We start from the raw sequence: 26,907 nt of genomic DNA on the forward strand, positions 1-26,907 counted from the left end.
TTTTGTTTTTCTTTCTTAAGGCTCAAGTTTATTAAAAAATAAAGTTAAAATCTCCTCCTGGCTGGTTTTGCTATTAGTTAGAAAAATAAAGCCTCTCCCATGCTCGTCCCCACGCAATCTCAGCTCGCGTCTCCCACGCTGCAGAGCTGACCATCGCTCAGCCTGACGCTGGCCACTTAACAGAGCTTTGTTCGAGTTAAAAGCACGCCGTTTTGCTTTTTTATTTTTATTTTTAGAGAAAAAGACACTTATCTATACAAAAAATACCTCTGACTGCAAGAAAACCTAGGACTGTTTCCACTAAGTGTCGTTTTTTAGCTGTTGGAAAAATAAGAGCATTTAAAAAAATCTCTAAAAAATATGTATAAATCCCCTCAAATTGGTAACGAATCATACACAGTACATACTAAAAAATATTTAAAATAGAGAATATTCCTCACAAGAGGACTCTGAGTTTTCTCTCTTTTTTTTTCCCCCCTTTTTTTTTTCTTTTTTTTTTTTTTTTTAATTACTGCTAAAAAAAAAAAAAATCATTACAAAAGTCCAGAGAACAGACAGCTGAGCTGGTTGGTTAGAAATCTCATCTCCATGCCGCGCGCCTGGAAGCTGAGTTAAAGTCCAGTCCTTGGAAAGTCTGTCCCGAGTTTTGCCGGTTCTCGGAGCGGTCTGGCCACTTCCTGGAGGATGCTGTAGTGCAGAGGCTCGAGGCGCTCTCTCCTCCCCGCCAGACTTTAACTGTAGCGTCTTTTTTTTAACTATTATTTTAATTTTGAAGAAGGAGAAAGTCTGAGGAAGTTCTCCGTTCTTCTTGTTGCTTCTTTCGTGCTTTTTTGATTATTTTTTTTTTTTTAGTTTCTTTTTTTCTTTTTTTTTTCTTTTTTTTTTTTTTTTTCCCTTGGAAAAAAATGGCTTTAGGGTCTGGTGAGCTGTGTGTAGACGGGCTGTTCCCAGTGCTGCGGGCTGTGGGTCTGGGGGATGGAGGGGGACCCCAGAAGTGTCTGCAATGGGGGTGTACATGGGGCGCTGCGTGGGGTTCATGTAGGTGAAGGTGGAGTAGAGGCTGCTGCTCTGGCCGGCGGCGTGGCTGTAGTAGGAGCTGGAGTTCTGGTGGTCGGTGTAGTCGTACTGGGAGCGGGTGATGGTGGGGTAGGAGGAGCCGTAGTGCTGGAGGTTGAAGGAACTGTAGTTGAGCTGCTGCGGGGAGTGCTTGCTGCTGCTCGCTGTAGTGGCTGGGGCTGAGCTGCTCCGTCTTGATGTGCGTCCTCTGCTGCGCCTGGCCCTGCTCCCCGCTCAGCGCCGGCAACCCGTGCTGCGCCGGCGGGCTGGGGCTGCGGCCGGCGGCGGCTGCGGCGGCTGCGGCTGCTGCTTGGACATCCAGACGTGGCCGGCCCCGGTTTGCGAACCCGACGTGCTGCTGATGCCGTAGCTGCCGGTGTAGGTGACCTGACCGGGTTGCCCGTGGGTGGCCGGGACCCCCGGGTGACCGTTGGGGGGAAGGTACTGATCGAACCTCGTTGACGTCGAAGGTCTCGATGTTGGAGATGACGTCGCTGCTGAGCTCGCCGATGTCCACGTCTCGGAAGTCGATGTGGGGCGGCTGCCGGCCGCCTTCTTGCAGAGGGCGGCCCTCCCGCTTCAGGTCCTGCTTGCCCGGCTGCGCGTCCGTCTTGGGGGTGGTGGGGGGCGTGGGGGGGGCCCTGCGATTGCCCTGCGGGAGGGAGGAAAAAAAGGCCACGGGCGTCAAGGGGGTGTCGCTCCCGCTCCCCGATAACGCCGTTAATAGTTAACCCGCGGCCGGCCGGATAACAGCGCGTCGCTTCTGAAAGCGGTTGCGGTGGGGAACGCAAACATCTCCAGGTGCGAGGAACACAGACGCGAGCCCTATCAGCGCTGATCTGTTGCAAAACCGGGTAAAGTTACCGAGCCTTCAGATGTGAGCCGCGAGAGCGGGGCCTACCTTTTGGTTTATTTATTTATTTATTTATTTTTTTTTTTTCCCAAAAAAGTATGGGTTCACGTTTCCACTGGGCAGAGGGGTTGGAAGCGGCCGCAGGGGCTGGCACACAGGGGTGGAGAGTTGCTGCGGCCGTGCTACGGGCAAGGCTCGTGGGCAGCTCTGCCCCTGTCGTCCCCTTCTCACTGCGTTTCTGGGTCTCTCTCCTCTTCCCCCCCCCCACTTACCCAATCCCAATTTCAGCCTGGTTTAGAATGCAACTTTTTGTAGGTAGCCGTGACTTACCACCCCCCCACACACCCTGCCAAAAAAACTTGCCGGTACATACCCGAGTGCTCCCCGGGGGAGTGCACCTCGCTGATGCTGGAGGATGACTGCGGGGAGTCCGCCTGCAGCGCCTTGAAGATGGCGTTGGGGGAGATGTGGGTTTGCTCGGGTAGCCTTCCTCCTGCTCCGACTGCCCGTTCTTCACCGACTTTCTCCGCCGCGGCTGGTATTTGTAGTCGGGATGGTCCTTCTTGTGCTGCACCCGCAGCCCGCTCCGGCCTCCTCCCACGAAGGGACGCTTCTCGCTCTCGTTCAGCAGCCTGGAGGGGGGGGGACACGGTGGGTGAAGGGTCAGCTGCCAGCTCACGGGGGGGCATGAGCGACTCCCCCCGCTCTGGCGTTACTACCAGCCTAAATCTCTCCCTGGGATCACGGTACCAAACGCCCTGTCTGGGGCACACGCTGGCTGTCACCCCCCTTCTTGCTCCCCCCAGATTGTTTCAGTGGCTGAACAAGAGGTGCAAGAGTCACGGCAGGGTCTGGCCCTTGCCCTCCCCGTCCTGTCCCTGGGGTGCTTTAGGTGACAGCCCCCTCGCTGCCTGCCAGGGCCAGGTTTGCTCACTCCTTTCTCCTCCTGCCTCAAGAGCAGCTGCAAATTTAGGATTTCCACCCCCCCCCCCGGCCCTCCGCCCCTTCTGCAGTCACAGAGTAAGAGGCGGCCAGGTGACTCACTTTCCTTCTGTTTTTCTCCCCTCCCTGCCTTATTTTGGAAGTCGGAGGGCACCCAGCCATGCGCCACTCATCGCACCCACCCACCCACCCACCCGGGGCTTGGCACAGCATCGCGGGCGCTCGCCCTGCGCCCGGCTTCTGCCCCCCAAACCACCCCCCTCCTTGCCCCGCATCGCTTCTCCTCCCGGGCCAAGCTGATGCAATCCAGAAAACCATCATTTCCTCTGGACAAGAGTACAAACAAACAAACGCCAAGGCAGGCCCCGCTCGGCCGGCCGTGGGGGCTCTGTCAGCCCCCCGCACAGCCCCCTCCTGCCCGGTGGGGCCAGCTTCCACCCGGGGCATTGCTCAAGGGAAAGAAACCACTTGCAAGACCAGAAGGCAGCCAGAGGGAACTACTTTCCCCCTACTATTCTGGCTTCTCCTACGCCAAACAAGTTTGCCGGCACACGCAAAAGTTTTTGGCGAGTTTTCCAGGCTTGAAACCATCCTCTCCCTCCTCTGACTGCTGGTAGAGGTTAGAGCAAACTTTGCAGGCTCCAGCCTCCCGCCCAGCATCCCCAGTTTCCCCCCTTTCGCTGACCCGACTCGGCCTCCCCGCTCACCTCCAGAGCTTGCCCAGGGTTTTGCTGAGCTCCGCGTTGTGCAGATGCGGGTACTGGTCAGCCAGCTTCCTTCGGGCCGCCTGTGCCCACACCATGAACGCGTTCATGGGTCTTTTCACGTGGGGCTTGTTTTTGCTGGATCCGTTCACCCGGACCGGCATGGGGACCAGGGTCCAGTCGTAACCCTTGAGCACTTGGCTCACCGCCTCTCGGATGCACACCGGGAACTTGTCCTCGTCGCTCTCCTTCTTCAGGTCCGGGTCACCCTTGGGGAAGGTGTTTTCTTGGGGTCTGGTGTTCTCCGTGTCCGAGCCGGATCCAGAGGGGCAGGGAGACCCGGCGGAGTCATCCGACATGGTGGGGCTGGGGGCGTCGGAGATACATTTGTCCTGTTCTTCTGTCATTTTCATGAAGGGGTCTAGGAGATTCATGCGAGAAAGTGGCAGAGGGGGGAACGGGGGATGAAAAAATAAAAAGTAAAAAAAAAATCAGGTGGCTAAGGGGCAGGGAAGGGTTAAAAAAAGGAAAACTAGGAGAGGCGAAGTCTCCACCAGCTTGAAGCCGGGCTGGGAAAGAAGAGGGGGAGAGCTGGAAAAAGTTTGCAAAAGTTTTTTTTTTTATTATTATTATTTCTCCCTACCCCTCTTAAGTCAAAGAAACCCCCCGAAAACACCACCAAAAGAAAAAATATCAACGAACCAAAGCCACAAGGGGGGGGGGGGGGGAAGAAACTTTTGCAAGTTGCAGGAGAGAAAGGACGGCAGGAGGAGGGTGGGGGGGGGAAAAAAAAAAAAAAAAAACAAAAACCCAAAAAACCCCGGAGCGGCGGTGGCGGGAGGCCGGGGTCGGTTGGGCAGAGCGGGACCGTGGGGGGGAGTGGGGGGGTCGTGGGTGGCCGTCGGTTGGGCAGCGCGAAGCCGGGCGCGCCCCGCCGGTCTCCAGCGCGGCTCTGCGGCCCGCGCCGCGGCGCGGGAATAAATACTCTCCGCGGCGATTTCGGTTCGGGAGCTTTCCGCCAATGGGAGGCCGGCCCCCGGGGGCTGGCGCGAACGCTATTGGTCAACGCCCGGGCGGCGGGGAGGGGTCTTGGCGGGGCGCGTAGAGCCGCTCAGCGCCGCGCAGGGGAGGGGGGAGGAAAGTTTTGGTGGTTTTTTTTTTTTTTTTTTTTTGGGGGGGGGGGGCAGGCGGCCGCGGAGCAGCGAGCTCCTTTTGCGCGGGTGCGGAGCGGCGGCGGACCCCAGCGCCGCTTGGCGCCCGCCGCCGTGTTTTGTTTTATATAATTTATTTATTTTTTTTTTTTTTTTGGAGGGGGGGGGGGGATTCCCGGAACGAGCGTTGGAGAGGGAGGAGGGCAGCCCCCTGCGGGTTATCCCGCGGGGTTGGGCGAGCTCTCCGCGGGCGCGGAGGGGGTGGGTGGGTTTGGTTTTTTTTGGGGGGGGGGGGGGGGAGCGGTGCGCGCAGCCGTCCAGAGAGGGCGCCAAAAGCCCAGGAACGGCGCGGCGGGGGCGGGGAGCGCTGCGCGCCCGCGCGGGGCGGGGGGGGGATGTCCGCGCCCCTCCGCGGGAGGGGGGGGGGGGGGTAAAACCTAAAACACCCCGAACCCACTTTATTTTTTTTTTTTCTTTTTTTATTGGGGCGTCTCCCCGCGCCCCTCCTATCCCGCCGTATCATACCCCCCCCCCCTTTATTTTTCATTTATTTTATTTTTTTTATTTTTAATTTCACTACTCCGCAGCCCGGTGGCCCCCGCGCTGTCCCGCGGAGGGAGGGGGGGGGGGTGGACCGGGCTCCGCTCTGCGGCTCGGTGTCACCCGTGCGGGAGCTCTGGAAGGGGAAAGGGGGTTGCACCCCCCCCCCCCCAAAAAAAAAGTTTTGCCGAGTTGACCCACTCTTGTCATCAAAACAAAAAGCAAACAAACGAGCGCTGGGAGCTTTCTAGGGTTATCTCTAGATAAATGCAACTATTTCTCTTTATAGCAAATCATATTTTATCAGCAAACTGCTTTTCCGTGCGTGTAAGAATTGAACATCAGGGATGCTGGCAGGAGAGAAGTCCTTACCTAGGTAGATAATAAAGCAGATCTCGTCTTTTAAGGTTTAAAGGAGAGAGGGGGGGTTCGGTGAGAACTGAATTTCAGCCCAGATTGCAAGGCAAGCTGCCCTCCGGCCCCCGCGTCCCTCCCTGCACGCTCGGCTCCACGAGCGTGTTTCGGGGGGGAGAGACCTTCAACCCGTTCTCCCTTTACAAAATACGCAGTACGTAATTTTTCATTTCAACTCGAGCGTTAAAGTTGGTGCTTTATCGAAGCTGCTTTAATTTGCTGCTTTGATTTGCAGCCTTTGTCCTGTTGGACAGTCCTCGGGGCAGTGGCCGGCTCGGTAGCCACAGCCTGGTGTGGAACCCTTATCACAATTATCACCGTTCCGTTAATAAGTGCGTTTTAAAGGTATTGGAAATGACACATAAAAAAAAGTCAAAAAAAAAAAAAAAAAGGAAAAGGCAGCGGGGGAAGGAGCTCTGAATAAATGCATTTGAAAGCAATCTCCCTGGTAGACCCTGCTTGTCTTTTGCTATCTTTCCCTGAGATTTTTTTTTTTTTTTTTGGCTTGCAAACTTTTGGAAAGTAGTTTTCTTTGGGTGAGTTTAAAGGTAAGTGTCTGTCCTGTTTCCAGAGCCTTTGTCTGAAAGAGCAGGGGGACTGCGAGCAGAGGGTGGTTTTTCTTCCTGAGCATTTGGGGTTTCTTACGCCTGCGACAGCAAAGATGGTTTTCACAGCGTTATGCATCCTTACTTTGCTAAACATGCAGTAGTCCGGGAGAAGATATGCTGAATTTTGTATTGTTATTTGCAGGGGAAAAGGTAAACACAGTAAACGTTAAAGGAGATAATTTGGAACTATTTTCCCTTGGCAATTTCAGCTCTAGGCTAGTGCATGAGTGGAATTCAGCTCAACAAATCTGTTTTAATATATGTATTTGTTATAGGAACATCAAAGAAAACTCAGGCAGTAGATTGTTCTTATCTCAGCTGGAGCTGCTGTAGCAAAAATCTGAACAAATGTACCTGGAGGAGAAAAATATGGTGACAACAGATTGTTCCATGGCTTTACTGCTGATTGGCAGAGATAAACACAAAAACAATTTGGGAGGATAATTGATTTAATGAAAAGTGTAATAATTAGAACATTTTTCATTCTGAAAGTCCATCTGCTGAAAGGGACTCTGCCTTTTCATTACAAAAGAATCTGTTTTAACAAAAGAAAGTGGTTTGACAAGTTTGAACAATAAACAAAAGAGAAATGGAAAAGAGCTTTCCAGTTATGTTATCGCATGTAATTTTATAATTTGTGAATTATTATTTTTAATTTCTGTTCCATGGACTATTTAGACGATATGGACAAGTTGATTAATCACAGTCATTTTGCAAGGTTAGAAGTTTCCTTTAAAGCGACAAGCTGTTGCTGCTTTTACGTCAGGATGGAAGTTTTCTTTTCTTTTTAAAGAATTAACGTTGTTTTATCGTAAGTGGCAAGCTCAGATATCAGGAAAGATTTTCAGCAAGAAGCGCGTGGATTATAGCCCTCGTTTGATGTTTTTTTCTGCCTTGTGCTAAATCAAATCACCGGTTTTTAGAAACAAGCTTTCCAAGCCTCTGAGCAGAGAGCGAAGGAGTTTTGGTAGCGAAGGGAATAGCACCCGTGTGGGGTATTTGGGGAGGTTTTTCTCTCCAACCTTACAAATACAATATCGATGCGCGGCAGATCCCTTATGCCAAAATAAGTTATGTTTTACTGCTGTTTTGTGGGAGCTGGGGGGGGTTGATCCAGCTCCCCCTTTTGCACCTGATGAAGTTTGCTCCTTCCTAAAGCCTGTGTGCCTCTCCTCCCCGCTGCAGGCGGTCCGACCCCCCCGGCCAAGGGCTGGCTGTTTGACGGGCGCTGTGATGTCACCCCATCCCCTCTGACCTCACGCCGGGCCGGCAGCGTCTCCGTGCCCTGGCACAAAGCGGTCTCCCCCCCCCGGGTCGGTGAGAAACCCAAGGAGAAGCTGGCGCTGTCTCCCCGTCCAGAGAAACGCTCTCCCTGCTCGCGCTTGCCACGGTGCGAAATGGGGGCAAAACTGCAGGATTTGGGTTCTAGTGGAATTCTCGAAAAACACAGGTGTTCCCGCACCAGGTCTCTTAATTTTGATAGCAAAACCGTATCGATCGTTGATCGATGGCACAAAACACGAACGTCAGATACGATCGTGCCTTTGAAGTTAGCCTGCTCCGGTGTTTTCGGAGGGCGGCTTTCGGCAGGCAAGTCCCGGGGGTGGTGCAGCGCAGTTAATTGCAGTGTAATTATCGCTCCCTCCTATAAAAATCGCTCCCTCCTAAACAATGATATTTTATTAAAAACGAGAGTTGTGCTGCATCCCACCAAGCACAAAATAATGCCAGCAGCCGAACAGCCTTTGTGCGCTCTGGGTTTTTCCTCTCTAACGAAGGAGGGCTGCGAGCTGGGAAGGGTCAGCCGTCCCCTTGGTCGCCACCAAACGTTTTCACGTGCAGCGCAAGATGTTAGCGTTTTAGTTAATTTTTCTCCATCACCTTTTTTCAGTCGCGGTCGGGTCTCCGGGGCAGGTCTCTTACATCTTTCCCATTTGGGTGTTACTGCGTTAAGCGACCTGTATTTCTTTCCCATCTCAAAAGCGTTACCGATGCAGGAATGGGGCTTGCGCTTTGGTTTATAGGGTGACCTGCCCAAGAGCCGTGGGACCGGCCGCGGTCCCCAGGACATGAGGTCGGTGCCGACCCGCTTCCGAGGTGACCCTCGATGCCACGACGGATTCCACCCGATGCGGAGACGACCTCGCGCCGGGGCTGTTGGCCACGTCTGCCACGGCCTCCCGGGCAGGGTTTGCAGCCTCTGCCTTGCGCAGAGCTGCGGTCCTGTCCCCTTTTGTACTATATCTATTTATTTTTCAAAAGCCCCAGCGTTTCTCAGGCATGTTCTGACATGTCCTTATCGGAAGGTCATTGTACAGTTAAAAAAAAAAAAAAAAAAAAAGAGAGAAAGAGCAGTAGTTGATTGGTGATATACTGGGGGCAGAACTGTCATTCATTTTGTAAATTTAGCTGAGAATTCCTTAATGTTGTATATTTACGTCATTGTATTAATTTTTAAAAAAATCTATCTATTTCTCTGGCCTGTCATGATAATATACCACCCTCGAAAGCTGCTACGGCTTGAGCTGGAGACAATGCAGTGTGTTGATTTAAGCTTGGCAAATGCTGACCTGGGAATGGGCGAGAAAGCTGAAGGACGGGCATTTTTTTCCCCCTTTTTCAGCGTGTAAGGTAACAGGGAGCCTGAAGACTCCAAGGCAAGTGCCTGAAGGATATTTGCTTTTACGGCGTTTTAATTCATGCCTAAAAATACTGTCTTGATGGACTCACTGTGTAGAATAAAGTGAAAGAAATTCAGAAGTTTCAGAAGAATAATCTCAGCGCTGCAGTAAAATGATTCTGATTATTAACAAGGGCTGAGCTGGGTGGCAGTGTTAATTTGACCACATCTGTCTGTTTTAGCTATTAAATAACTGCACACTCATTGTGGCTGGTGAAATAGCATCACTTTAAATAGCGTCGAGATTTACCACTTAAAAAATAATCCTGGGAACACGAAGCTGCCGGGGGCCGGATCCTGCCGGGGGTGATCAGGGTTAGGCTGAGTCTCAGAGATGGTGGTAAAGGCGTTGTGGTCTTTTTGGATCAGAGAAAGGCTTTTTCCCCCCTGGAAAAAGTTTTGAAAATGCTAAAAATATGAGGGTCTGAGAAAAGGAGGGGAAGGACAGGGATTTTTAACTCGCTAATAAGAAATCCCGGCGCTGATCAGCAGCTCCCCGGTTTGCTGAGCTGCTCCCCCGCAGGAAAATCCAGTGACGGATTTATTCTCACTCACATTTTGGAGTCCAGATCTCCGAGCTGAGCAGCGCTGGAGCAGTTTTAACACTCCCTGGCTCCCGCGCAGGCTCCGCCATAGTAAATAGACATAACCTCGCCGTTCTTTTCTGCTCTTTCTCCCACAGCTGGAAACCGCTGCGCACAACCTTGTACTTCACAAATGCTCTTTTCTGGAGATTAAAGCGATACGTTTTGGGGTTATTTATTTATTTATTTATTTGCTCGCAGCATTTGGCTCGAAGCTCTGCAAACTTGGGTAAATGGAAAATTTATCAGGCTCAGTTAAAGTGGAATGGAAATACCCTCCTAAAAGTGCCGGATTTTTCTCCTAGGAGAAAAAGAGGAGAATTATTATTTTTTTTTTTGTTTTTTTTCCCCCTAAGGTGCACCTTTAACTTGTGTGACTACTTTTGGCCTGATCAGAAGTGTCTGTTGCTCTGCTGTTGGCTGTGGATTTGCCTTGTTTGCCAGCCACAGCATCCCCTGGCCGTCCCCTCGGAGCGGATGTCAGCCAGAGCTGGAAGCGGTTCTCCATCGGATGCTAAGATAAATCAATCTGGTTCGAATCACTCAGGGTAAACTGATCAAAGCCAAAAGTAAAGCTCCGGTAATGAGGACAAAAGACATAGTTTTCATTCATAACAATACTGAGCTCTCCAGAAAAGGAAAAATGCCCTAGAGCGAATGCTGGCAACAAGTGGTCAGCATCAGCTTCTACCTATTTTCTTCCATTTTTTCTTATAAATGGATGAGTGCCGCACCGTCGGTATCGCTGCCTCCGTTCACGGTGGCTTCAGCCACCACCGCTCACCTCCCCGTGCTCATGCAGGGATGTGCGTGGCATCGCGAAGGCTCACTCTCTTAGCGAGGTTAAAGAGAAGTGTGATTGCTTTGCAAGGTATAAAACCTGCTTATAAATTAAAAAAAAAAAAATCTCAACCCAATTATAAGTCCTGGTAGATTCTAGTTTATATATATATATATATATATTTTTTTTTTTTTTTTAGTTTTATTTTGACCCATTTGTTCCGTACAGCACGGTCCTATAAGCGGCAGCTCGGGTAAAGGGTGGAAGCGAGCTAACATGCTGTGCAAATCATACATGATGTTTCATAGTCACATACAGATAAATAAATGGCTGTAATTTTAAACCGGTCCTATTATGTTTTCCAAGCAATAGTTCAAATTACACAGCCCAGCGACAGCTTACAAGAAATCCATCAGAATTGGAAAGGGGAATAAAACTGCCATTCTCTCTACCTGTTTGTGCAGCTCCTTGCTAATGCAGGGAGAGCCCGACTGTTTATTTGGAGAAGTAAAGTTGTGGAAATATACTTGGAGGGTGTAATGTGGACAGCACGTGTTTCTGGGAGCTACCTGAAGTCTGTGTCCTAATGGCTTGCAGATGTCCCTGGGTCACCGATTTCCTATGGGCCAACGAACGCGGCAGCGCCCACCCCTCCCGCTCTTCAAATTAAAAAAAGAAATTAAAAAAAGAAATTAAAAAAAGAAGGGGATGGTGGATATGGGCAGAGGGGAGTTCGACTTCTGGAACTTGTAAAATTGTTTGTTTGGGTTGTTTCCAGCTCCCATCCCACCGCTGCTCCTGAGTGATTTGGAAATTCTAGCTGCCAGGTCCATGTTCGGGTGGAATGATGATTTATTTGAAAAATAGAGAAATCTGCTATGGGATCACTTTTAGTTTGCTCAGGGTGGGGAGTTTATTTACACTGGGATTATTTATGTAAAAAACCTGCAGTTTTCTCTACTGAGTAATAAACAGGGATTTGTTTTAGTTTTTTATATATATATCTAAAGACAGACTCACGTATGCATGCGCTCATATATACTGAAAATATGTATATCTGTGTCTTGCCGTTCCTCTTTTATGCCAAGTGCATAGCTACGTGCCCGAGCGCTATATAAATATTTTATTTTACATATAACATAAATCTTCAGACGTGTCTAAGAATTTAGAGAGCAAGTTTTTTGCGTTTGGTGTTGTACTACTTCTTCGGGGCTGCTGGATGGGGAAAGCGAAGGGTGTGCTCAGGGCCACCCTGTTCCCTCGCTTCTCGGTGTCTGGTTTTGTGTGAGTCCCGATGGGCACCCACCGCAGGGGATGCTGAAACCGCCGCAGTCCGGGTTTGCTTTTCTTAAATTTGGGCGCTTTTTTGCCCTGGTTTCTCAGCCGTTGGATGTGGCCGTGTCTCCCCATCAGTTAGGGGCAGGATGTGGCCGGGAGCGAGCACTGAGCATTTTCCTAGCCCCAAGGATGCTACTCAGTGTGGGATGTCGTTTTCCCCGCTCCCCATGGATGCTGAAGGTGTTCTGTCCTGGGAAGCAAGGCACACAGCACCGAGCAGCTCCCAGGCTCCTTTTCCCATGGCAAAAGCATTTCAAGGCATTTTTAAAGTGCCCATTTTTGATGGTGGTGCCTGGCTGGCATTGATGGGCACCCGGGGACTCGGGGCTGGCGGGATGCTCCTGGCAGACCAGCATCCCTGAGAAGTTCATGGTGGCTTCACCCATTTCCTCCCTTTTTTGCCCCGTGCTGATAATTAAAGGAGTTTCCCGGGGTGGGTGGCCAAAGGGGCCGGGGTAAGGACTGTGAGCCTTGTTCAAAAGGTGCTGAAATTAAAGGCTGATTTGAAATAACTGCCCTGGGGCTGGACTGAGGTCCAGGTCTCCGTACGGACCCGTCCCAACCCAGAGCCTCCGACGGGCTGGACAGCCCGGCAGCTGCTCTGGTGCTGGACAGCCAAGCCAGAGGTGTGCTGTTTTAATTTCTCTCTAAATCACTGTTTACTCCGTAAACAGAATTACTTTTTTTTTAATCTAACAATGAAACTTTGCAGGGGCGTATCATTTATTCCATTTTCCTTCTATTTTCATTTGCCTTATTTATGTACCAAAAAAAAAAAAAGGAATGGCTGTCACAGGAACAGCATGCTTACGGTTAAAAGAAAAAATAGCCTAACGCTCATCGTGTTAAAATTAATATAGCAAAGCGGAGTATGATAGAAAAACAGAAATCGGGAGGGCAGGGAGTACTGGTTTTTCTGTGTCTGCCTGTCTACCTGCCTCTCCTATCTGTGACAGATTAGAAATATGTGCTGGCCATTTAGGTTGGCAAAAATCATACTTTTTTTGCACGAACACGAGAAAAAAATCATCCTGCTGCTAAGTGGGAAAAGCTTATTCTGAGAATAACACCATCCAGCTCCCAGTTTTTTACCTAGAAATGTTTGCTATGTCTTAATAATAACACAGAAAGTCTCGGACTCCATGACAGAATATCATTATATTTTCTGGTTTTAGGAAAAAACCTATTATAAATATGTCTCCGAATGGTGTATATATACCTTGGCTTGCAGTTTAATTTGCTGTCAGTCTGAAACCACTCTTTATCGTAATCCTGGGTTCCTACTCATAACATACAAAACGATTTTTGACTTTGAAGAAGAGGATGAAAACAGGTGCTGCCTTCAGAAAAGACAGACAAAACGCTGCTCTCCCATAGCCTGGGTGAGGGAGCGATAGCCCGCAGCTCTCTGGGAAATCCCGGCAAAAGAAGACATCCCCAATTTTATTTTTATTTTTATTTTTATTTTTTTTTAACATTTAATTCTGAAACCTGCACTTGAGAATCTAGGGCTACAAATTCTACTTGCCGCACTTATCCAAAATAAACTCTGGCTGAAGAATAATATTTTAGTGGAGTAAATGAAACGGCCGCAAAAGAAGCATCATGAAAACATACCTTCGTGTGGAGCACGACTGGCGACTTAGTCCCGACTGGCTAAGCGCTGTCTTTTACAGCCACTTACGCTGGAGAGACTTTACTGGGAATTCAGGGGGATCCGGGGAGGGAGATGACTTTTAATGTGGTGTTTTTAAACATAGCCCAGGTGCTCGCAACTGACTGTTGTGATCCCCCACCCAGTCTGTCCTCAGGTAGTTAACATTCACCAAAATATTGATGGCAGTTACCTTTCCTGCCAGCTCTTATCTGAGTGGGCTTGAGTAGGACTTTGGCAGTGCCTGAAAGGAGGTATTGTTACCTTACAAAAAAAAAAAAAAGAAAAAAAGAAAAGAAAAGGGGAAAAAAAAAAAGGCAAAGAAAACTCAAAGAGCCAAGTTGAGAAACAAAGGAAGATCTTGGATCAGCTCTGCCTGGGACAGCGTTGCTCTGCCAGTCTTGCGACGGGACCGTCCTTGCGCCACCAGCCCCAGGGCCTGGCAGTGGGGAATGTTTTCTTTTTATAAAACAGTTGGTTGTGGTTTTTTTTCCTGTCTGCTATTAGCGAGGCTTCTTAGCGTCCCTTTTGTGTGCCTGAACTCAAACCGAACAGAGTACAAGTATGTATATGTGTGTCTCCTCCTCCCTCATCAGTGCCCTGCGTCCTCCTTTTTCAACTCCTGCTCCAACTTCAGCCAAATTCGACAAAGAGGATGTTGAAGAGATCAGGGATTTTTTTTTTGTAATTTGTGAAGATGTAGTAAAACACTGCTGAGAAAAAGAATGGCGACGTGAGCTTCCCCTATACTAGACCTCAGAGAATCCACAGATGCTGAGGACTATCTGTAGGGAGGCAGGCTCCCATCTTCTGCTGCCCATACCACTCCTCGCGGGCTTTATTTAGTTATTTGCTTGTTCATCACCTTATCATTTGTCCTAAGTTGGGTCAAAGTCTGATTTTCAGGTCCGGAATCAGATCCTAAATCTTTTGGGGTCTAACGGTCCAGGTTTGGTGTCCAAACCAAATCATTTCCAAGAGGTCTGTTTCTCTGACACAGTTCTTGAGAAGGTGACAAATCTGAGGTCTCCAAAATGACCTGAAACTACACAGATAACACCCACATTTTTTCTGTATTACTGGGGTAGGAGGGATGTATTTTGGGATAAGAAAAAGAAAAAACCAACCCCCCCCCCCCCCCGAAGAAAATCAAATCCAGTCTTACTGGTCTGGCAGCATTTGTGAAAGAAAAAGCCAGGAGTACAACTGGGTGACTGTGGAGCGTGTCCCCGTGTGAGAGGAGACCTCTCTGCCTGGGTAAGGCTCTTAAGGCAAATATCGGAAATTACTGGACTATTTTAGGGGAATCTGGTGGATTGGGCTAACGAAGCTAGAGCTCTGAGCCATTAACTCCCCACCTGGTGCTGCCACCCTCAATCGGAGCTCTCCCGGGGGAATCGGTGCTTCCCTCCCGCAAAGGCTAAGTCCTGGCAATCAGCAGGATTAGCCTTGTACAGCAATCAGCACTTGGAGTTTGACCTTGCAGGATGCTGAGTGCTTTCAGCTGACTCCGTGGTGGGGTTGTGACTCCTCGGTGCTTTATGAGAGCTTTCTTCTGCAGCGGCTCCTGATGGCCCCAGGAAGGCTTTTTAGCAGAGCATTAGGGGTCCTCGCTTCAGCTGAGAAAATGAGGCTGTTTGCTCCCACCACATGCCATTTCTCCAATCAAGCAGTTCCCTGTCAGCCCCAGATGCTGATTAATTTTCAACATCTTGTGCCTGACTTGCCTGATCTAAGACGGTTGACTCAGAAAACAGGAAAGGTCAGTTTAACTAACATCTAACCCAACGCACCAGGCTTCGCATCCAAAACAAACAGCCGTCGCGCGGGATGCAGGCTCGCTGAAGATGATTCCCAGGTCTGTGCGCTTTCTCACCGTCCTGACGTCCCAGGGCTGTCCTCCCCTCCGAGAGCGGGAGGGGGAAGGTGCGGAAACCCTCGCGGGTTGAAAAACCGGGAACGTTTTTGCGGAGGGATTGTTTCAATTAATTAAAAAAGGGAGGGAGAGCAATGATCTGCTGAAATCTAGGAGAAGGAATGCATCGTTGTTTGTAGTGTTAAGATCCTGGTTTCTAATCTCCTTTGCACAAGGTGGGACAACACCCTGTGGCTATGGCTTGGGGAGTGTTTTCTGTCCCGGCACACCAGGACTGGTGATGGGCTCTGCAGAAAAGAGGGGATGAAATTCTCAGCACAGTATCAGCTTTCCACCGCATTTTTCTGGCATGCAAAGAGCTTGGCCAAGGAGATTTACAGTGCTGTGCTAAGTGACCGTGCCCTTGCTGTGCCACGGGGTGGCTTGTTTAGTGGAAAGACGTTGTTAGGGATAAGGAAGACCGGAGTGATGGAGGGATGCGGTGGCAGGTTTCAGCTGTGTCGTAAGTCATTTTTGAGAGCTACCTACTCTGCTGAGGTCCCAGCTATGGTCACCTCGGGGGTCTGCGTTTTGAGAAGCCACTGATAGTTCCCTGAGGCCAAATCAACTAGATGGTTCCTTGCAGACTCCAACTCCTCAAAACAGGACCCCAACTATTAATATAGCCCATCTACAAGATAGTGCACTTATAAAATACCCTATAAATGAAGCACGGGGTTTGGTTTGTACTGAATTTTAAAGAAACAGTTCTGTTATGGGATCTCTGAACGTAGTCACAGTAATGCACCACTTTAAATGGTTTTACAAAATCCACAGAGTTGGTAATCTGTGATAAAGAAATCTCCAGATGGTGCCGTGTTCTTCTTCTCTTTACTTGTGCTTAGAGCTGCATCAGTTGAACAGCCTCGGTCTGGCTATGTGCGTGCAGGTAGGCTGGGTCTGTGTTATAGCAGTGTATGACTAGGAAATGGGTATTTGTGTTTTATGATTTAGGGGAGGCAGATACCCAACTGACCCTGAAGTTTTTTCCCTGATCCAACTGCTAATGCAGTACCCTGGAAAGGATCGCAGTATTGCAGAGTCACATTTGACCCGGTGCAGAAAAGGGCTAGAGGAAAAAATACATCCACGTTCCTTAGTTTGGGAACTTGGCCTTGGCCTGATGAATAAGGAGGTAACTGAGTCGCTGCTGTAATTGTGCAGTGTTTAGACGTGGAAAGGAATACTGCATTTCCACAGTAATTCCAGTTAGTGCTCCCCTGTTCCTCCCACCACCTCCAGATTATATTTCTAAATGATCTAGGATATTAGAGCAAAATCAGTAGCTGATTAGCCAGCCTGCTCAGCTGCAATCACACCTTTCAATATTAATTACCCACTCCTTGAATCTGATGACGTTGAACGTCTGCAGCGAGGGCTGCTCGGTGTTTGGTATCGTTGGCCAAAGACAAGGATTTAAAGGGACAAAGTGCCCGCATTCGCCCGGCCAGCGGGAAATGAGTGCTCATTTGCAAACGTGATTGAGGAACATGATCAGCTCTTCCAGTGGTCTTAGCCTGAAGGCAGCCAGTCTGGTAGCACCGACCTGGCTGTGCATGTCGAAGATCGTGGGGGAGGCTTTGCATTGCAAGGCAAGACAGAGGAGAAGCAAAACTGTCTGCTGAGGGGTTGGGGCCAGGTTCTGAGCTGGTGGGAGCCAGTGGAGCAGTTGGCACCAGCAGAAACGCTGCTTGTCTGCGTCCTTTTCTAGGGAACACAGAGGGTTTTGCTGGCTCGGTTTGGCTCGGCCTGAAGATGGTCAGCAGCTCAGGCTGGGCTCTTGGAAAACTGTTGGAAGTCAGGTTGGAAAGAGATGCTCCAGTGGGTCCTCACCAGGCTCCAGCCCTCCCTCCTCCTTTTGTAGGTTGAAGCAACATCTTTATTTTGCAATTTTGGTTTGTCTTTTACTAAACAAACTCCAAAACCAGGGCAGTACAAGAAGAACAACTAGACAACCGTATTCACAAAGTTTTTCCCCGAAAGCCCAACAAGATTGCCGTACGCAGACTTGAGCTAGCGTGGGTTGTGCCAAACTGATTCGGCATCTCACCTTGCCCTGCTTCTGGCGGGTGAAATTCCTTCCCTGGCAGAAGACCAAGAGCCAGCCCTGGGCTTGCGGCCACCGCAGGGGACAAGCCCGGCCGGTGGTGAGCATGGTGAAGGTGCAGGAGGCTGAGCTGCTGCTTTTTTACAGCCGGGAGCGGGGATTCGAGGTGAACGCCTTCAGCCTCGGGCCGGGGACTGGTGTGGAGCTCAGGTGGTGCCGAGACCTGCACGTGGCATGTTCCCATCACGGAGTTCAGGCAGAGTTCGGCCCCGGCACTGGGAGCCGCTGGAGACAATGCAAATCCCACCTGCTCCTGCCAGCTGCGCATTTTGCCCCTGGTCTAACCGCTTGTCTGCATATCACAATGAACCTCAAAGCTCCTGCATAAAATAACACTTTATTATTATTAATAATAATAAGTAGAGGTAATTTGTGATTCTTGAAACTGGCCCAAGCCACCAAATTCAGATCGAGATCTGACTTCAACCTCCTGAATGTGGGGGTTTGGGCTAGTCCCTATGCGTGCATGGGACCAGTTGTGAAATTTGGAGTTCAGATCCTAAGTCCCTTCCTCCTGCCCCTGAGCTTTCAGAGCTGTGGTCTGGCTCCAGGCCAATGCTTAACCATTATGAAAACCTCTCTATTTAAGGGTGTGCCACCTGTCTCTCTTTTTTTTTTTTTTTTATTTAATTATGATCTTCAGGAGGGTGAATTGCATTAATGAGATCTGCTGGTAACTGCAGGGTGATCAGTAGGGTGTTTGCTTGCAGTGGCAGGGTTTGCTATGGTGGAAAAAACTGTAGGGGCTGGTGACCCCGTGTGAATGGCACGGTGTGACCTTCTCGGTCTTTATGGCCTTTTTTGCATGCTTTGCCTGCTGGAGAGTCCCAGCCTTTGCAGTGGCATCGGCACAGGCTGCAGGAACGTGGTAAATGGCAAGTGTAAGAGGTTACGACTGGGCTTTTTGAAAGAGCCGAGTGCTGGGTGCGGCGTGAGACCATGCTCTGGTGCTGGTGTGCAGCTACTGCACATCTGGCTCAAGAGGGCTAGAAATAAATTGTTCCTATCCTATAAATCTTGTTCCAAAGATGAGGTGGAGGTGGGAGAAACTCTTATTCTGTTAGCAGGGCAGACAGGTGAAAGCTTTTCCCATTACTGGGGCGTTGACAAAAGCTTTCTCTGGGTAAATTCTCTTATGTCCAATGCATCTATGTGATGTGTGTCCACAGGGCAGTCCTTTCTCAGTCACCACATCCATAGGCTTCTCTTCCTCTCCCTGACCATGTTCTGCCACAGAGCTTCATCCTTTAGGAGCTCCATCCTTTCCCAAACAGGCTTGAAACTGGCCAAAGGGTCACTTTATCTAAATAACTTTTGAAGTTATGAGACTGACAGATCCACGGACACACAGAGGAAAACTACATAACTGTCCTTTAGAAAAAGAAGTGAAAATAAGAGAGGCTGAGGTTGCATTTTTTTTTTTGTGTGGCAGCTTTCAGATTGGGTATCCAGCACACTTCTTGGCTCATCTTGTTTTTTTTTAAGATCCAGCAAACAGAGTGAGGGTGTTCCGTGTTCAAGAGCTGCTGCAGAGCGGCCGTGTGTGAGCGGGGAACACGGTGCAGAATCTGCCCCTGCCTCTTTGCTGCACTTCGAACTCCCCGTGTGTACTGGGGTGTCACTGCCAGCAACCCCCAGGAACCAGTTTGGTGGCAACGGTGCAGCCATCGAGCGTGAATCTCCCCTGCCTTCAACGGCAGAAACCAGCTACCACGGGGGAGAGCTGAAACGAGCTCTTGAGGTCATGCAGCAGGTCCGTCCCGGAGGCAGCCCAGTGAGTTCTCTGACCTCCATCCTCACCCAAAAGCCGGGCAGACCACGGATCAGTCCTCTGCAGAAAACAAACTCCGCTGTTTGCAAAACTGACCTGTGGTAGATGAGTTTTTGCAACACAGGAGGGTTAGTGTCATTCAAAACCAAATTTTTTTTTTTAAAAAAAAAGGTCTGACCAACCGATTGGCATTTTTATTAATAATTTTTCAAAGCTGCAAGCGTACAGCCTCTCCCTTGTTCCAACAAGCATGGGTGGGAGAGGGTTTGCAGCCCAGCCTGCACGCCTGGGCGCGAAGGTGGGCGAGCGATTGCAGGCTGGCTCTGGCTGAGCGTTGGCTGCGATGCAGCTCTGCTTCCAGGGCTAAGGAGAAGCCAAGCCGGCGGGAATGTACTCCGGCATCGTTTTCTGCCATTCACAGTAATTTTTATTTATATGTTTGCTTTTTCACATGCAGATGGCCAGCATCAATGGCTCAGAGCTGTGGTTTGCGTCCCAGAGCCAAGCAAGTCGTCTTGTCCTGGCTCAGCCTTCAAGCGAGCTGGCTTGCCCATGTCTACCTGGGCTGTTGCTATCTCTGCAAAGTGGGTAGTTCGTTCCACAAGCTTCCAGCAGTAGGTTGCTGGCTGTTTGCATCATAAACTAGTGTTTAAAGTGTGGTTACGGTCAGCAAAGAGCCAGAGAGCAACTGTAAAACTGACATCCTAGGGTTTTTAAAATATTTATCCCTTGTCAATGGCTGTCCGTATCAAATTTGCTCCATTTATGAGTCGCAGTGAGATTTCTCCCTCCCAAACTCAGCGTGGCAGCTGGAAGCTGCTTTCACTCTTTGCTTTGCATGGCAAATGGAAAGCACCAGAAAGCAAAGGGACAGCAGCCACCGTTGCTTCGAGTCACGCAGGCTTCCAGGGCATGTGCTGGACTCGGCGTAGACCAATACATACTCATCCGTGCCTAGTGCCAGTTTATGTGGACTGAGTGACTGGGAGGACATTGTCTGCGTGTGGACTCCCTCTTCCAATGAGCGTGGATTTGGGCAGCTTTTGAGAGGGCTACGAGCTAGGTGGTAGGTGCCCCGAAAGAAGACTTAAGCCCGCATTGAGCTGGCAGCAGAGGTCTGCCCATCATGCTTCCAGAGAGAAGTGGCTTTTCCCCAGGAGGAATCCAGCCGGGAGGCTGGTGACCATCCCACAGCAGGGATGGCTCAGATCAAGAGGGCTCTGCTGTAGGAGCTCTGTCTCGGAGCAACGGAGACTTGGACTCTGCTCCACCATCAATGGATTTTATTGTCCTGCGGGGTTTTGCTCCAACACTTAATTCAGCAGCTCCATTCATTTTGATCGGTACGTACATATATACCTTGGCACTTGGCTGCCAGGACAGGCCAAACAGTATTACGCAGCCCCAGCCAAAAAGCACAGGGCGAGGTAGGGAGGTTGCAGAAAAATTCCTCCCTTGCTCGGGTGAAGTTCCTAGAATCTGCGGGGAGGTACAGGGCGAGGGTTGGCACCGGTGTGGCGGCCCCGCCGGCTTGGACAAGGGCTTGAGAAACTTCTCAGCTTGACTTCGAACCGCTCCGTAAAAAATTCAGGACAAACGTTGGAGGTAAACTGCTAAATCATGTCTTAAATCCCTTCCTCCGGAGTCAGATTCCACTCCCGGGCGCTTACCCGGCACATCTGGAGAGGGGATGCGAAAGTCTGAAATTCACTCTAAACACCCCTTCTTTCCCTTCCCACCTCCTCCCCGCTGACCTGAGACCTCCTTGAACGCGGGCAGAGCTGGGGAGGGACACGCGGCGCTAATTACTGTCCGAAATGTGGGTGAGTTACGGCCGCTGAGCACACAGGGCTGGTTTTGTGTGCCGAGTTGGGTGTGGGCATTGCTCTTTCCTCACAAAGGTGAGACCTCCAGGTTTTGAAGTTGGAAAAACCCTCAGTCCAGCTCCTGAGATCCTTCCTTTGCTTTTTCCCCCTAAGATTTGTATTTTCTTAATTGGAAGGACTTGTACAGAGAAAATCCCTAGGTGGGCGTTGGGTGGTGATGGGACTCTGTGGCTGAATTTGGCGTCTGCTTGGGAGCAGTGGGTCCAAAAAAGCTACCGTAAAGAAATGAGTTTGGCATTTGGTGATAATCAGAGCAAAAACAGTGGTAGAGACAATAAATCTGGGGAAACCTTGTCCGTGGTGCAAGGTTGGATAGTTTTGGTGGGTTTTATTTATGTAGTAGTGCTGGATGTTTGGAAGTGAGGGACATCCAACTGTCTTGTTTTCAGTTTGCTTTTCAGCTGGTACCTAATCTTTAGAAACTGGAATTTTTCAGTGCTGTTGCCCGTACTGTGTCATGCACATAACAATGCAAAGAGATTCCCAAGGACCTGTCATCTAGTCTCTAGACAGAAAAAAAGAATTACAGATACTGCATTGCTCTGTGGGGAAGGAGCAGATGGGCAAAGCATTTTCTGCAGGTTTCTGTCTGTGACTGTGAAGAGAAAGTGGCTCATTATTGTAGGTCTGCAAAAAATTAAATCTGTCATATTTCCTAGTCTGCCTGAAGTTCTAAAGTCACAAATTAATTTTTCTTTGGCATAGGGCGAATTGTTGGCCTCGTGGGGCTCCCTTTGGTCAGGCTACTGATGGGGACAGTAACCAAATATGACAGGGCTGTATGTTGCATTTCCATTTTCTTTACAGAGCCCCACTTCCTTAAAATTAGGTAAGATTTATGATTGCTTCTTTGATACGCCAGCCAATAAGGAAAAGTATCTTTAGCCCAACTTAAAAAACACGGAAAATAATTTTTTTAGTAGAGAAGTTCCACTCTATATAGTATGTCTGTCCCAAAGAGTGCACTGAGGGTGGAATGGCCTGACCTCTGGGTCCCAGGGAGCAAAGAAAAGGGTTTTCTTGAAAACCTGTAGCCTGCTGATCCTACTCTTTCTCCCTTCGATGGATTATTTTTATGCCAAAGAAGGATGCCTCATTTTTGAACAGATAGGAACAAGGCATGGTCCAAATGACCGAAGCCCTGTTTTCCAAAGGGCGCCTGGTCTGGGTTGCATCGGTGGCTTGACATTTCAGCTGGTGGGTCCCACTGCAAAGCAATGTTGTTTTGGAGCAACCTCAGGCTCCAACAGCTTTATTGCCTGTGTCTGATCGCAGAGTCCCAGTTTGAAAATGGCTTCTGAAGTCTGAACTTTTATCCAAATCGTGAATGATATTTACATATATATATTTTTTTTTTAATTAAAAAACCAGAGATAATCTGATGTTTCCCATCAGTTTGGCCCCGGGTTGTTCCGCACTGGAAGAGGATGGGCCAAAATATCCAGAGAAGGACAATTCTCACAGCACCAGCTTTCCGGCCTGAGCATAGGGAGGAAGTGATGGAAATCTCCTGGGAAATCCTGTTCTCTTCTCATAGGATTCCTGGCCCAACTTTCCACTTAGTCCAAAGTTCTGTGGGAAAAATTATATATATATATATATATATATGTAAAAAGAAAAATATATACACACACTTGCACATTGCCTTTATTGCGTTAATGGAACTGGCCAGTTTTCAAGAGCTATAGGCAATATCTCAGTTCAGTACTGATTGCCTTTTGCTCCAGTAGTACTTTAAGATAAATGTTGCAAGTATTTTTACGCAGTTCCTTACCTTTTTTGTTTTGCCTTTGTTTTCTGTATATCTTAATTTTAGGCGCTGCAATAGGAAAAAATCTTTCTTTCTGTCCTCCCTATCCTGCCTATGTCTCAGGTCTTTAACTGGCAGGGATAAAGAGCAGGCTTTTGGAAGTAGGTGCATGAACAACGGTGAATATTGTGCGTGTACTGGTCGGTCTGTGCGGGGAACTGGCAGGGAGGAAGGGCAGTGATGGGCATATGGCTCTCCAAGCAAATAACCCCCCGTTCCTCCAAAAAAGTGCCCTCCCCTTAAACCCTCACCATCCTCCTGCCCCTGCCCAGCATTTAGTTTTGACTCGCGAAATGACAAAACACCTTTTCTGACAAAACATCTTTTCCTTCAAAACCTGCCCCAGAAAGCTGGAAAACCCACTAGAAATGAGTGGGGAGAGGGAGCGCCGCAGCTGCTCCCAGAATATTGTGTTAAACAAACCGATAGCGATCCTGGCCTTTCCAAAAGTTTTTCCCTAAAGCAGGTGCCAGTGCAGGTATTCGGACACTTTGCAGGCGCTCCTCCCTGGGGCTGTACCGTTACGGCCCTGGGGTCCTGAGCCCGTTTTAATGTCCAGCCAGGTTTTGCTGGCTCTTTCCCCTCCTATTACTGCTGTTCACCCCCTCCCTATTTGCAGGACCTTTTTCTCTGCCCCGGGGGTGTTTTGCAGGATTCTGTGCCAGCTTGGATGATAACGGGGTGCTGCCGGCTCTGGGGCTTTTTTGCAGTATTTTGTTCCTGAGGATGGCACCGAGGTGTTCCCGTGTGTCGGGTCCCAGAGCTGTCCCGGATCCGGCTGCCGTGTCGAGGAAGGACCCACCGTAGGAAGGCAAAGTCTCCCACGAAGCCAGAGAGGCACCTTTGGCATCATTAGAAAGTCCTTGACATCTCTCGTCACTACACCGATAAAAAGAGATCACGGGAAGCGTGGGAAAGTCGGCAGGGCTGGCCGATCCTGCCCGTCCTCCCCTGGGCACTTGCTGCCTCCTGCCCGCCCTGCCCGGCGGCTCTGCTCCCGTGTTTGGTTTGAGCGGTGAAAGTCCACGTGAAGAATGAGAGGAATCCTGCCGGCTCAGGCCACCGGGATCAGCCGGGGCCGGGAAGCTGGGGGTCCTCCCGCGCTGCCCAGGGCAGGAGCTGGCAGGAGCACCCAGGGCAGGGGGGGCTGATGGCTGGTTTTGGGTCGTATCTTCAAAAGATATGGTTTTCACCACTCCCCTGAAGGGCTATAGGGCTGGTTGCTTGAAAATGGAAGTATCCTTTATCACGTGCTACTGAAAAATATCTATATTTATAAGCCTCCGTTGTGTTCCTGGTCCAGAATTGTTTGTCCGTCTCATCAGGGTCTTAAAAGTGTTAGGCAGGAGTCCTAAATGAATGGCAAAAAGCTGTGAAGTCCAGGTGCAAGGCATCTTATTTTGGGGCTATATGTTTTTAAATCAAAGTTCTTTCAATATCCGTATCTGCCTGTGGTTAATGGGTTACAGACGCAAATTGGCACTTCCAGCTCCTGACCCGAGGTGCCCCGGCCAGGTCTCATGACTGAATCGAACGGGGCCAAGAAATATCGACAGGCTGGAAAAGCACTGGGCTCTCCGCTCTGAGGATATTTTCCTTAAAGCTCCAGCTCCCGGAACCGTGTGAATCCTGACTTTCCCTACCTGAAAGCTAAATTTCAGTGGAGGAGAGCCACTTCCCTGAGCGAATATGAACAATGTGAAAGCCAGACGCCCTTTTCATTTCATTATTTCTTTATTTCCATTTAATGAGGGATTTAATTATATGTTAAAGCGACTGTTTGATGAAGTCTGGGGACACTTCTTGCTTGTAGCACTTGGTTTGCATGGTCTCCAGCCCTGCAGCACCAGCCTGAGCCCAAGTCCCTGGGGCTGTTTGTGCATCCGCACCCTGCGATGGGGCTCGAGGGGATGCTAAGTGTGTTGAATCGCCCAGAGCTGTGTCTCGCTGCGGGGTACAAGGCAAAATTCCTTCCCAAAACACACGCAGTGAATCTCATGTATTTTGAAGGTATTATCCCCAGCAGACAGACTGGGGGGCAGGGGTCGGGCTTCGTTGACGTAGAACTGGTTCACGAGCGCCGAAACGTGCTGGTGGGTGGTGGGGAGCGCTTGGCTACATGAGCTAATTCTCATCATACCCTGCAAGACTCGGCTGTTTTCTCAGGCTCCTCTGGGAGTGGTGGATTAAGGGCCAGGGTGTGTTTGATTTGGAAGGTGTAACTGTTTATGGACCTGTATTAGAATGGGATATTTGGAGATGCCGAAGTGAGCACAAGTCCTCTAAAAATCAGCTGGAGGCCTGTGCGCCTAAGTCACTTTGTCCCTGGAAGAATCCCATATTTAATGTGGATATGGCTGCTTGGGGATCAGGTTGCTCTTGGGAGGTAATTTTTGTTTATTTATTTTTGTCAGAGAGATGCTGCTTTAAATACCATCCCCGCTGTCGTATTCCCCTTTTTTTGTGAATGTGTTGGCAGCACAGCTGGGTACTGCTAATAAATCTATAATAAATGAATTACATTATTAAGAAAAAACACTTCATGTTAGACAGTTCCTGATGTGCTTTTGGGCATTTCCCTTTGGCTGGGGCTTTGCTGCCTTTCTCAGGACAGAGCCCAAACTGGCTGCTCTTTAACAGCAGTTTTACAGCGAGGGAAGCGAGGAGGGGCAGGGGATGCTGGGCAGGGCAGCGGGCACAGGGCACGGTTCAGGCGTCCCATCTCCTTGTTGCATCGTCTCCGTGTAGCATGGCTTTGCAGAGGATAGGTTATGGAGGAGCTAAAGGTCATCCGTGGGGTTTAGCAGGAAGCAACATGAAAACACAAGATTTTTTCCTCCTGATTTTACCAAAGTCATTCCAGGATGGAGTCTGTTAGCTTTACAGCAGACCAAAGCAAGCCTGCATCCCTGTGCAAACTCACTCTTGTTTAATTAAGGTGGCCAAATGGGCATAAACTCCTGAGCCACTTGTTCTTTATGAGCAGCTTATTTCAGTTTAGCTTAAGCCCGTTCCTAACCGGTCGATGCCAAGGAGTGTCCCCAGAGCCAGTGGCACCAGGGAACCTGGCATGGATCAAAGTCACAGGTGAATTTAGAGAGCTTTTAACACTTCTGTGTTTAGACTGGCTGTGACCCGTCGGGTTTTGGGGCATCGCTTCAGGGACCATGACTAGCTGGAGCACTTGGTACCTGGCTGGTGACGGCAGTGATCCCCCCATCTCCCCTTGCCTTGGTCTCCCTTTAAGGAGTATTCGGGCTCCCCTGTGCAAGTCTTTGCCTGCTCCTCTTGTAACTGCGCTCGCAAAGAAATCTTCAAAGGCTCAGTCCTATCATTTTTCCCCACCATATGTTCTCATTAAAAAATTTATTGTGCACTTTATCTTGGGATTATTTGCCATCAATTAATAAAACATGTTGCAAGCTTCAAATGAACATTCTCCCCTCCCCACTTCCCTTTAACGAGGGAAAGGACAGAGAAATATGAAAAAAAATTACCACGACAGATGGTGTTTTTTAACCTTTCTTTTGCCCAATCTGGAAAAAAAAAGTTCTCAGAATATTGACATGGGTTTTTAATTATGAGTTACATCACTTGAAGGCCTAATCCGAAGCTTAGTGAGCTCAGGGGACAGACTGCCAGCCCGGAATACATTCACGTGTTAAGGTATATGGATGCTGACACATGGGCAAGCGCCGGAGCAGGGCAACGGGGATGGGGGGCTGTGGGGTGACGGTGGGGGTGGCTGCTGGAGCGGGTCCCCCCTCTTCTCCAGGCACCAGGATTGGCAGGGAAAACTGCAAAATCCACTCCTGGAAGCAAACGGTTGGTGACTGCCGCGGCCAACAGCTCCCAAAGGCATGTGTAGTTGGCAGCCAAAATGTCGTGTCGTCCTTGGCAGTAGATGTCCAGTCTTGTAGGTAACGGTGGGCTCTGATGGAGGTTTAAGAAAGCGGCATTTGGGGGTTTTTAAAGAGTTCCCGAAAGGAGAGCACCTCCCTGCCGTGCCCCTTCGCATGGGGAATATAATCCCTGATTTAGGGGGAGGAAGGGTGACGTGGAGGGAGGCCGATGACCCTCAAGCTAACGCGTGACCCTCTCTCTCCTTTCCCA

The 26,907-nt window shown here is 49.6% G+C and overlaps 1 protein-coding gene and 1 long non-coding RNA gene across 2 annotated transcripts in view; one reads left to right on the forward strand and one right to left on the reverse strand.

Annotated features, from left to right (window-relative positions):
* The window catches only part of LOC128151351 (uncharacterized), an 87,446-nt gene that overhangs the window by 57,057 nt on the left and 3,482 nt on the right, over positions 1-26,907 (forward strand). The window lies entirely within an intron of this gene.
* SOX9 (SRY-box transcription factor 9) lies at positions 870-4,271 on the reverse strand. Its single transcript, XM_052808707.1, is given in 7 exon segments — positions 870-983; positions 985-1,207; positions 1,209-1,321; positions 1,324-1,509; positions 1,511-1,708; positions 2,283-2,541; positions 3,559-4,271. Coding segments are annotated over 7 exon segments (1,482 nt in total). The 5' UTR covers positions 3,990-4,271; the 3' UTR covers positions 870-911.

This window comes from Harpia harpyja, chromosome 14, assembly GCF_026419915.1.
Source record: "Harpia harpyja isolate bHarHar1 chromosome 14, bHarHar1 primary haplotype, whole genome shotgun sequence".
In the NCBI taxonomy this organism is placed as follows: domain Eukaryota; kingdom Metazoa; phylum Chordata; class Aves; order Accipitriformes; family Accipitridae; genus Harpia; species Harpia harpyja.